The 12221-nt window shown below is 35.0% G+C and overlaps 1 protein-coding gene across 1 annotated transcript; it reads left to right on the top strand.

The window, feature by feature from the left end:
- The first annotated feature begins 302 nt into the window (after positions 1–302).
- LOC149267393 (uncharacterized) lies at positions 303–1407 on the top strand. The gene is made up of 2 exons (XM_089398692.1): positions 303–666; positions 888–1407. The coding sequence occupies exons 1-2, from the start codon at positions 363–365 to the stop codon at positions 1211–1213; spliced, it is 630 nt and encodes a 209-aa protein (XP_089254818.1). The 5' UTR covers positions 303–362; the 3' UTR covers positions 1214–1407.
- Positions 1408–12221: the final 10814 nt, after the last annotated feature.

The raw sequence follows: 12221 nt of genomic DNA on the forward strand, positions 1-12221 counted from the left end.
GCGTAGGCGTTCCACTGAACAACTCAGTATTCTCTTTATATTGGTTCTGCTGAGTATTGACAGAGAGATGAATCAATTAGTTACCCCACTTTTCGATATGGTTTCGCTTAGGAGCACTGTGCAACAGAAAAGGGTGGAGGGATCAGTGGAATATGTCAATCAGAAAAAGCAAAGGAGCCTCAATCCGATTTAAAATTTGAATAATATCGGCAAAGTGGTTGCTGACATGCCTCCCATTTTGATATAAACCCACTATTCAAAATAATTGCTGCAGTGTTCAAGCACTTATAAATACATGGATGAATCCCTTCATTTACACACAACATTCATAATCATATTTTCTCATACTATATCTATCTATCATGGCTCGGTCCTCTTCTGCTCTCCTGCTTACACTGTTGTGTGTGGCTGCATTAATGTGTCTGAGTGCGGCACGGAAGGAGAGGTTCTTAGGGAGAGGAGGATATAATGGTCCAAGTGTCACAGATCTCTTGGTGAGTAAGGAGTTCCAAGTAGCTGCGGGGGAAGCATGGAAGGAGAGCTTCTTGGGGAATGATTTGTACCAAGAGAGAGGAGGATGGGTTTACGCCGATTCCAACAATCCCGATCACAATTCTCTGGTGGTTCAACTCGCAAGCTCACAACGTTCCGCCCAAGCAAGTCAGAGTGAGTACTATACTTTCTCTTTGTTTATATATACACAACATATGTAATGTTTATATATACAAGAAGTTCCCATGTATATACACGATAGTAAGTACTACTGTTCTTTTTTGTTTGTATATATACACGATATAATGAAATGTTTATATATACATGAATTTCTATTGTGAATTAAGCAAATTTTCCAATGCGAAATGAATGTATAATATGAGTTGTAATTGCAGGCGGCGAAATAGAACTTGATAATCCTGAGAAAGACGGTGTGCCGACTGCAGAGGGGAGGAATTACGTGGTGGTGGCAGACTTCCACACTCACCCGTTCCCGGGACAAGAAAGGCCCGATTCAGATGACGTGAGAAAAGCATACGAGAGAGGAGTGCCAGCGATAGTGGTGTCTTGTTCAGGAGTGTTCTACTATGGACCTCAAAGCCGTGCTTCCATGGATGGCGCTGCTGGTTATCCTCAAACTTCCAGCGTGCAGTACAATGGACAGAAGGAAGTCAGATTTGGTGACAACACAGTCGATTCTGAAGGCCGCTGCAAACCATAAAAACTCAAATAAAATCATGTGTGTCTATCTATCTTATATGTAGGTAACGTCTAGTTCTAGTTCAGTTGTGGGTTTAATGGTGTGGTTGTGGGTGTGAATTTCAGAAATAATACTGCAGGAGAGCATGAAGCCATGTAGGCTCTGTACTGTAAATACCAACTTCTGCTATGAATAAATAGAGTTTGACATCCAAATTCGCATGTGAAAGTTACTCCGAGCTTCAAATATGGTCACCAGTATTATAAAATCCAATCTTTTCTGCATGAAGCCATGATCACCCTAATATTTCCACGGACTATATTATCTAATTGATCTCCATGATAGTTTTCTATAATATCTATGTGATCTGCAAACAATTTGGGAATAACGGTCGTGATCGTAGAACAGTAACTTCAAACTGATATTTTATTGCAGGTTTCTTATTATCTTTTTATTCGCAAAAGAGAAAACACTAATTCTTCCGCTTTCCTATTATCTATCTTCCATTTGCTCGTCTAAGTTGGTAACGAATGGACAATTCCATGATTCCTATCAGCATATTGATCAAAACCGTGAGATTAGGAATCATTTTTCTTAAATATAAAAAATCATGTGAATTTATCAAATTCTTTTCCAATGAGTAAGATAAGGATACTGAACAAATACAATATTATAGGGTCTAATGAGTAAGAAGTGCTATTTGTAAAGATAAAATTACTATAAAAATCAATACATTAGTAACTCTAAAATTACCTTAATACATCAATTTATATATATAATTATTTTAAAATTAATAGAGTGGTAAATATTATATCAATTTTATGATGAGGAGAAAACATCACATCAGGAGAGAAGAACTTAATTCAATTGTTGTTTTTGTGAATATTTTATAATTAGAAGGCCATGTGTGAGGTCGATTATTCGATTTTGGAATATTTATAAAAATTGGAAATCAATGGCTCATTAATATACTTTCAAATAAGATGAGCATTGTTATTGACAGAGAGGAGGAGACTTATTCTTTGGTTGGTAAATTGAGTTGTTGGGACTTGGGAGCACAATTTGTTCTCTCAATTGGAAAAGAAAAATCCGTGCATAGCTAAAAAAAAATTAATTATTATTACATCAACAAACCCAAATGCAATATACATATAAATGTTGTGAGATTCAATTTATTTTAAATTTGTAGATAGAGGTTAAGAGGATATCTTAACAATTTCCAATAAATCTCAGCTAATTTTAAATTAAATATTAATTCTAATACCCTTCTTTAATGCTTACATCATGAAGAACAATATTGAAATCACATAAAAATATTTTTGGACATTGATATATGTCTAGTATGACATTTATACACATTTCTATCCACCATTTGAACTCTCATAGACTATGTTCCTCCTCAACCGTTCATTCTAAGCTGCCACTTTATTCATTGAAGATACAATCCCTTATGACCATCAATGAAACATTTTTAGTGATTGACAATTATTGACATACTTTGAAAGATAGTCTAGATGTTGAGTCATTCTATTGACATACTTCCATGTTGAAAAATGTAGCAATAAATTCTCAATTTGATTTTGCCTTGATTAAATTGAGAAAAATCAAATTTCCACATCAGCAGACAACTTGGATGATGTTAACTTGTGTGGCATGGCTTGTGTAACTCAGTTTACTCTGTGAATTTGATTTGGAGTTAGAATTCAGTTAAACATGTGTAATTGCTAATTTGTAGCAATCAAGGTCAGTTATCTCAAGTTGTTTTCAGTTAAACTAGTTCCAATTTTTGGAGGAACTAGTGGAAGGCCAATTAAGCAGTGGGAATTCAGTCAAACTCAATGATCATCTAGTTAACTAATCAATCAACCCAAAATAGCTAGTGCATGCAGAGAATTCAAGTTCCTAATGTTTGGTGTAGATTCCAAGCCAATGTAACATCAGTTGTAGACTAGCCTTGAGTGTACAGGTGTTGCATGTAGTCGAATGACTAGCCTAAAAGAATTGCACAATCAATTTGAAGAATTCCCTAAATAATAGGAGCCTAATTCCTCAAGGAATAGTGCAAGGAAATAGAAGCTCAAGCAAAGGCAAAATTTGACTAAGTCTTGGTCAGATCCTTTCGATGAGCAGAGAGATAGGTTATGCACTTGCAGGTTGTGCTCAGTTGAGAAAAGAAATTGTAATACATCTTTATTCTTCTTATTTAATGCAAGCAAGCATTGGGGTTTTTAGCAGTTTTCTTTCTGAGAGAAAAATACTTGCTGCATTTGTGTGATTTCTTATTGCATATCTAAATTTTTTGTTCTAGACTGTGAATTACTTTCCACAGAGTAGTAGAGTAGGTTTGTGTCTTATGACTTCGATTAAAAATTCATGAGAAGCTGCAAATCTACATTGTAATTTATACATGGTATAAGGGCAAGATTCACATTAGAGCAGGAATTTGAAGTTTTTCATAGGAGGTTCGATTTTGGAGCTTAATGCAGTAGGACTTCTTCAGAGCTAAGAAGATGGATTTCAATGGACTAAGGCTAGAGTATGCTTTGGAAGGCACCTCTAATTTTGTTGCATGGAATGATCGCATGGAAGCGGTATTGGATGGCAATGGATTACTAGAATAAATCAAATAAGATATTTCAAAACCAAAAGCATCTGATGCCCATAATCTTGCTCAGTGGAAGAAAGATGTAGCCAAAGTGAAGAGAATAATCTTGGAAGGAGTATGGGATCACATTGTCTCAAATCTCCACGAAAAATAAACTATGTTTGCAATGTGGAAAGCACTGAGAGAATTGTTCAAGAACAATAGTGACCACACGAAGTTGGCACTCAAGGATAAACTTTGAAGTACCAAGATGCAGAAGACTGACACAATTATGCAGTATTTGAGGAAGTTTACATAGTGTTGTGATGAACTTGGCGAGGTCAGTGTTAATGTCCCTGAAGAAGACTTGGTAATCCTAGCCCTTATGGTCCTTCCCAAGCACGAGCATAGTTATCAAGATTCGGTGAATGGGAGGGAGAAACTACCAAATTGGGAGCGCTTATGGTCTGATTTGGTAGAGGAGGAAATAAGGTGGAATATCAGAGATGGGACTTCATCCAAGGGAAAGGATGAAGAAAAATCTGCATTAGCTGGAAAGGCAAAGAAGGTAAAATGGAAGAAATCTCAATCCAAATCGAAATCTAGTCAAGGGGGAAAGAAGAAAGATTTGTCCAAAATTAAATGCTTCCATTGTCATGAATTCGGGCACTATGCCACGAAGTGTCCACACAAGAAGGAAGGAAAGAAGACCTTAGGAGGAGCAACAAGTGAAGCCTTGGCTCCACAGTTTGAGATTGAATTTGCCTTCATTGCATGCATGGCCAGCATAGTTATGGGGAGAATTTGGTACTTGTACTCAGGTGCATCGTTTCACATGACAAGATGTAGAAACTTTTTCATTGACCTGGAGGAAAAAGACTTGCAGATGCACATTGAGACGGAGGATGACAGAAGGTATAGCATGATCGAGATTAGTACAGTCACCTTTCAAAGGGAGTCAGGCTCCCCCCTCAGGCTCAAGGATGTCATGTTATTTCAGAGCATAAAGAAAAATCTTGTCTTTGTTGCAATTTTGGAAGATCGTGGTTATGATGTGATCTTCAGCAAAGGAAAGGCATTCTTGAGACACATAGCCATGGTACAAGTGAAGAAATTCGGGGTTCATGTGAAGAACTTGTATAAGCTAGATGTGGAGGATTGTGTTGCATTAAGAACTAAGGTGGATAAGGTGTAGAGCAGCAATGTCGGTGAAATTTGGCACAAAATACTTGGCCATTTGCATCATGACGCCCTGAATATTATGCAGCAGATAACCACACAACTTCCCAAAGGAACATTTGAGCAGCAAGATGTATGCAAAGGATGTACTTTGGGGAAGCACACAAAATCCATATTCCATGATCGAGACAGCAAAGCTCATGCAATCCTAAAAAGGATCCACTCTGATGTATGTGGACTTTTCTCGATAGCCTCCACTGCCAGGCATAAATTTTTTGTCATTTTTATTGATGACTTCTCACAGAAGTGTTGGATCTTCTTCATGCAGAAGAAAGATGACACAATCTCCAAGTTCGTAGAATTTAAGGCACTAATTGAGAAAGAAACTGGCAAGAAGGTGAAGGTTCTCAGGAGCGATAATGGAGATGAGTACATGTAGGGAAAATTTTAAGAACCCCCCCTAAATTTATATATATAATAAATGGGCGAATCTCCATGGTATATAGGAAAAATGGAAGGCGATTTTATCAATAATATAATATGTATATATAATTTTTTGGCGAATCTCTCACCAGGCATGGCAAATATTTTACTCAATTATAAAATCTTGTAAGATCTTGGTATTACCATGGGTCAATACCATGGGTTATTATAAACATGGAGCTTAAAAGTTACTATTAGTAATTTATAAAAATTAATAAAATTAATAGTTGATTTTTATTTTATTTTTTATTTTAACCAAGCTAAAATGTTTAACATACATTAAATTACAACATCCATTTTTACTCTTGATCCACCCCCGAGAGGGATCAAATATTTTTTTACTCTATGCTAGTTTGCATATCACGATATTTGATACCTCTTGGGGGTTAGTAGATCCAGAGTAAAGATGGATCTATGATGGTTTAATTCCCCCATTTAAATAGGCCACATTCCAGGTGAATACCATGGGTCAATACCATGTGCCATTTTGGTGAATACCATGGTTCAATACCAGGTGCCATTTTGGTGAATACCATGGGTCAATACCATGTGCCATTTTTATTTTTATTAATATTAGGGTTAATAATGTTTCTTTGCATGGTATTAATAACAATCTAGTCCATGGTATTTGTTCCATAGTATTTTGCCCATAGGTTTCACCTAAATATATCACATTTTTTGAGTGTTCGTAAATATAAGGTGACTTATGGAGTAAATATAAAAAAATGTTTTATTTGTTTACCATACCTCTCGTTTATTTATATTTTTATTAATTTACCATACCTCTTTTACAAATATGGTATTTGGCCCATAGGATTCACTTAAATAAAACCTCTTTCTTGAGCCTTCATAAATAGAATAAGGGTTATGGACTAAATATAAAAAGAGGTTTTATTTATTTACCATACGTCTAATTTATTTATATTCTTATTTATATACCATACCTTTTGAGTAAGTATAAAAATATTTTTATTTATTTACCATACCTCCACTTTACTTATATTTTTATTTGTTTACACCCTTGCATGTATATAATGTGACTTATGGAGTAAACATAAAAGATGTTTTATTTATTTACCATACCTCTCATTTATTTATGTTTTTATTAATTTACCATACCTCTTTTATAAATATGGTATTTGGCCCATAGGATTCACTTAAATAAAACCTATTCTTGAAAATGGGCGAATGGATTCACTTAAATAAAATCTATTCTTGAAAATGGGCGAATGGAAGGTTGTAACTCCTAATTTCAAGGGCTAAATTTACCTTTTTTACCCTCTCCCTTAAAATAAGGTGGGCTATTTGAGATGATTTGTAAAAATGTACTATGATACAAAATATTCGCCCACTAAAAATTTAAAACCCCTTAATTTCGCCAAAGGGCGAACATTCGCCCCTAAAATTTTCTATGAGTACATGTCAAATGAATTTAAAAATTTTATGTGAAAAAGAAGGAATTCAACGAGAGTTGACAGCGCCCCACAACCCACAACAGAATGGGGTGGCTGAGAGAAAGAACAGTAGCATTGTGGGAGCAGTGATGGCAATGTTGCATGACGAACGCATACCTCTGCATCTGTGGGTCGAGGCATAAAACACAAAAGTTTATTTATAGAACTGGAGTCATCATTGGATTCTGGGAATGATTACACCAGAGGAGGATTTCTCGGGGAGAAAGTAGGATGTGTCGCCCTTCAGGATCTTTGGAGCCTCTGTATACTTCCATGTCTCAAAAGAATCAAGGAAGAATCTAGTGTCGATAGCAGAATTGGGGGTATTTGTGGGTTACACTGAAACTCCCCATAATGACAGTGTGTGCTTCCCATCCCTCAGAATGACAGTTGTGTGAAGGGATGTAAAATTTGATGAGAAGAAAGTGACACAATGCTCTCTTGAGAGGGAGAATCAAATCCCAGAAGAGGAGCTTTTAGCTCCGAAGGAGGAACCTCAAGAAATTGTGGACTAGCCACAAATTAAGGAGTAGAGAGTGGAGATAGCCACTCAAGCAAAACCATCCAAAGAAGGTAGAATAAGAGTCAGGGAAGATGAGAGACTTGTGCAGGATGTGAGGGATACAACTAGATATGTGCTATGAAATCAACCAGTTGAGCCAACCTATGGTTAGGCCAACCAAATTATTTTCGAGGGTAGCTAAGCATGTTTTACGATACCTCAGAGGCACTACCCAGTTTGGACTATAGTATAGACGGATAGAGGGAGTGAAGATGTGTGGCTTCACACATTTAGATTGGGCGGGAAGTCCATGAGACCAAAAGAGTACATCATGTGGAATTTTCATTGTTGGGTTTGCAATGGTTTCCTAGTACATCAAGAAGCAAATATCTGTAGCGCTTAGCTCAGAAGAAGTAGAATACATGCTTCAAGTCAAGTAGCATGTGAGGCCATCTGGATGAGAAAGATATTTGTTGGATTATTTGGTAAGATGATGGATCCAACTATGATCTACTGTGATAATCATATTGGTATCAAATTCTCTGAGAATCCTATTTTTCATGATCGATCCAAGCATATAGATATCTGGTATCACCATTTACGGGACTGTGTGCAGAGACGGATAATGTTGTTACAGTACATTCTGATAGAGGAGCAAGATGTTGACATTTTGACAAAAATCTTGTCAAGAGGGAAGTTTGACTTCCATAGGTGCAGGATAGGGGTGGTTGATAATCCATTTCTTGTTGAGAGGGAATGTTGAAAAATGCAGCAACAAATTTTCAATTTGATTTTGCCTTGATTAAATTGAGAAAATTTGAATTTCCACGTTAACGAACAACTTGGATGTTGTTAACTTACGTGACATGGCTTATGTCACCCATTTACTCATAAATTCGAGTTGGATGAGTTAGAGTTCAGTTCATCATATGTGATTCCTAATTTGTAGAAATCAAGGTATGTTATCTCAAGTTTTTTTCAGTTAAACTAGTTCCAACTTTTGGAGGAACTAGTGGAAAGTCAGTTAAGCAGTGAGACTTTAGTCAAACTCAGATCATCTAATTAACTGATCAATCAACCCCAAAGAGCTAGTGCATGCATAGAATTTGAGATCTCTTGGCTTGGTGGAGATTCAAAGGCATCAGATCATTTAATTAACTGATCAATCAACCCCAAAGAGCTAGTGCATGCAGAGAATTCGAGATCTCTTGGCTTGGTGGAGGTTCAAAGGCAGTGTAACATCAGTTGTAGAGTAGTCTTGAGTGTACAGGTGTTCCATGCATTCAAATGATTAGCCTAAAGGAATCACGCAATAAGTTTGAGGAATTTCGTAAATAATAGGGGCATAATTCCTCAAGGAACACTGCAAGGAAATAGGAGCTCAAATAATTTTTTTTTTTTACTAAGTCTAGGTCAGAGCCTTTCAGTGAGCACAGAGATAGGTTATGCACTTGCACGTTGTGCTCAGTTGAGAAAAGAAATTGTGATACATATATATTCTTATAATTCAATGCAAGTAGGCGAAAAATACTTATTGCATGTGTCTGATTTCTTATTGCATGTCTAAATTTTTTGTTCTATATTTTGAATTACTTTCCGCAAAGAAGTAGAGTAGGTTTGTGTCTTGTGATTTTTATTAAAACTTCATGAGCAGTTGCAAATCTACATCGTAATTTCTACATTCCATCTGTAAAAATATGGCAAACTAATATTTTTACAATTATATAGGAAAGTAGTCTAGATATTGAATGTATCGATTAGTTAATCATACAAATTGGCATTTTTCATGTACACAAGCTCATAAACACACAAATATAATTGGTAATCATCGTTCTTGGAGCACCGAAGTACAATAAGAACTGTTATCTTATGACATACTATAGACATAATTAAAATAGTGATGTGTTCTTCTAGCACTAAAGAATGTCAAGAACCACCAACTTAAATTATTTTATTCTCATATATAATTGGTTATTCATCATACACGTTTACACAAGAAAAATTATTATACAAATTGATCAAATGAACTGAACCTCTACAGGCTTAAAAGAATCTTGAGCATCACAGAAAGAAGAAGCACCTAGTTCTTTGATTGAATGCCATAATCTGAGACCAGGGATATGAATTGTAGTGTTTATCAAATGAACCATGGTGACGTAGGCTTAATCCCCTTTGTAACTGCAACTAAACCGGTTGCAATGTGGTGAGGATTTTCTAGAACGAAATACAATAAGAACTGTTATCTTATGACATACTATAGACATAATTAAAATAGTGATGTGTTCTTCTAGCACTAAAGAATGTCAAGAACCACCAACTTAAATTATTTTATTCTCATATATAATTGGTTAAAGAATGTCAAGAACCACCAACTTAAATTATTTTATTCTCATATATAATTGGTTATTCATCATACACGTTTACACAAGAAAAATTATTATACAAATTGATCAAATGAACTGAACCTCTACAGGCTTAAAAGAATCTTGAGCATCACAGAAAGAAGAAGCACCTAGTTCTTTGATTGAATGCCATAATCTGAGACCAGGGATATGAATTGTAGTGTTTATCAAATGAACCATGGTGACGTAGGCTTAATCCCCTTTGTAACTGCAACTAAACCGGTTGCAATGTGGTGAGGATTTTCTAGAACGAAATACAATAAGAACTGTTATCTTATGACATACTATAGACATAATTAAAATAGTGATGTGTTCTTCTAGCACTAAAGAATGTCAAGAACCACCAACTTAAATTATTTTATTCTCATATATAATTGGTTAAAGAATGTCAAGAACCACCAACTTAAATTATTTTATTCTCATATATAATTGGTTATTCATCATACACGTTTACACAAGAAAAATTATTATACAAATTGATCAAATGAACTGAACCTCTACAGGCTTAAAAGAATCTTGAGCATCACAGAAAGAAGAAGCACCTAGTTCTTTGATTGAATGCCATAATCTGAGACCAGGGATATGAATTGTAGTGTTTATCAAATGAACCATGGTGACGTAGGCTTAATCCCCTTTGTAACTGCAACTAAACTGGTTGCAATGTGGTGAGGATTTTCTTTAAAAATATTCAAACGTACAACACAACATTCTTGAAATCTCTGTGATGGCAGTTGGATGATTGGGTGTTATGCCGCATATACAATAAATGAAGAAATACTAAGAATGGTGAAGTAGGCATAATCCCCTTTGTAACTGCAACTAGACCGGTTGCAATGTGGTGAGGATTTTCTCTAAAAAATATTCAAACGTACAACACAACATTCTTGAAATCTCTGTGATGGCAGTTGGATGATTGGGTGTTATGCCGCATATACAATAAATAGAGAAATACTAAGATATTAGAAGAGAAGAAAGTGTTTGAAGCAACAGAGTCATACGGGGATATGGAAGAAATAGTTGAGTAGCAGAAGAATACACAGATTATCCCATTAGAGTCATCTCCTATTGATGCTTCAATCATGTCCGCGGAAGCTAATGTTTCCATGGTGGATGTTTTATATCCCATGGAATTTTATGTCTGATGTGGCCGAATACAATGAAACACCCTACACCTTGTTTCCACCATGGCACAATCTCACAAAGTCAAATACCGTGAATAGATCACATCAATTCTTATGCACACAATGGGATCTATAATTTTGAAGTCAATGGTAATGAATGGAGATACTTACGCAAGTTTTAAGCATTGTTTCTACCTCGATTCAGATGAGTCTATGTAGTTCAACACATCCATAACTCACAGATCCATGAAATTAAACACACAAGAACACATCGAAAATATCACACCTCTAATCTAATCTACAACAACCCAATATTTACATATTTTTTTGGCCCTTTTGTAAGGCAGTTAAATATAAAGATGTATGCTCTTATACCAATTTGGAAAGATTCACGCAAGGAGAAAACAATATCAATTATTATTACATCAACCAACCGAGATACAATACATTTGTGTAAGTGTTGTCAAATTTAATTATAGAAAATTTTAGAGGGGAATGTTCGCGTTTTGGCAAAATTAAGGGGTTTTAAATTTTTAGTGAGCAAATATTTTGTATCATAGTACATTTTTATAAATCACCTCAAATAGCCCACCTTATTTTAAGGGAGAGGGTAAAAAAGGTAAATTTAGCCCTTGAAATTAGGAGTTACAACCTTCCATTCGCCCATTTTCAAGAATATGTTTTATTTAAGTGAATCTATTCTCCCATTTTCAAGAATAGGTTTTATTTAAGTGAATCGTATAGGCCAAAGGCCCAATTACCATATTTATAAAAGAGGTATGGTAAATTAATAAAAATATAAATAAATGAGAGGTATGGTAAATAAATAAAACATTTTTTATATTTACTCCATAGGTCACCTTATATACATGCAAGGGTGTAAACAAATAAAAATATAAGTAAAGTGGAGGTATGGTAAATAAATAAAACGTCTTTTTATACTTACTCAAAAGGTATGGTAAATAAATAAAAATATAAATAAACTAGACACATGGTAAATAAATAAAACTTCTTTTTATATTTAGTCCATAACCCTCGTTTTATTTGGTAAATAAATAAAAATATAAATAAACTAGACGCATGGTAAATAAATAAAACTTCTTTTTATATTTAGTCCATAACCCTCGTTTTATTTATGAAGGCTCAAGAAAGAGGTTTTATTTAAGTGAACCCTATGGGCCAAATACCATATTTGTAAAAGAGCTATGGTAAATTAATAAAAATATAAATAAACCAGAGGTATGGTAAACAAATAAAACATTTTTTTATATTTACTCCATAAGTCACCTTATATGGCTGTGAGG

This window comes from Pinus tabuliformis, chromosome 6 (assembly GCF_031772625.1).
Source record: "Pinus tabuliformis cultivar Carrire ecotype Pingquan chromosome 6, CPIR1, whole genome shotgun sequence".
Lineage (NCBI taxonomy): Eukaryota > Viridiplantae > Streptophyta > Pinopsida > Pinales > Pinaceae > Pinus > Pinus tabuliformis.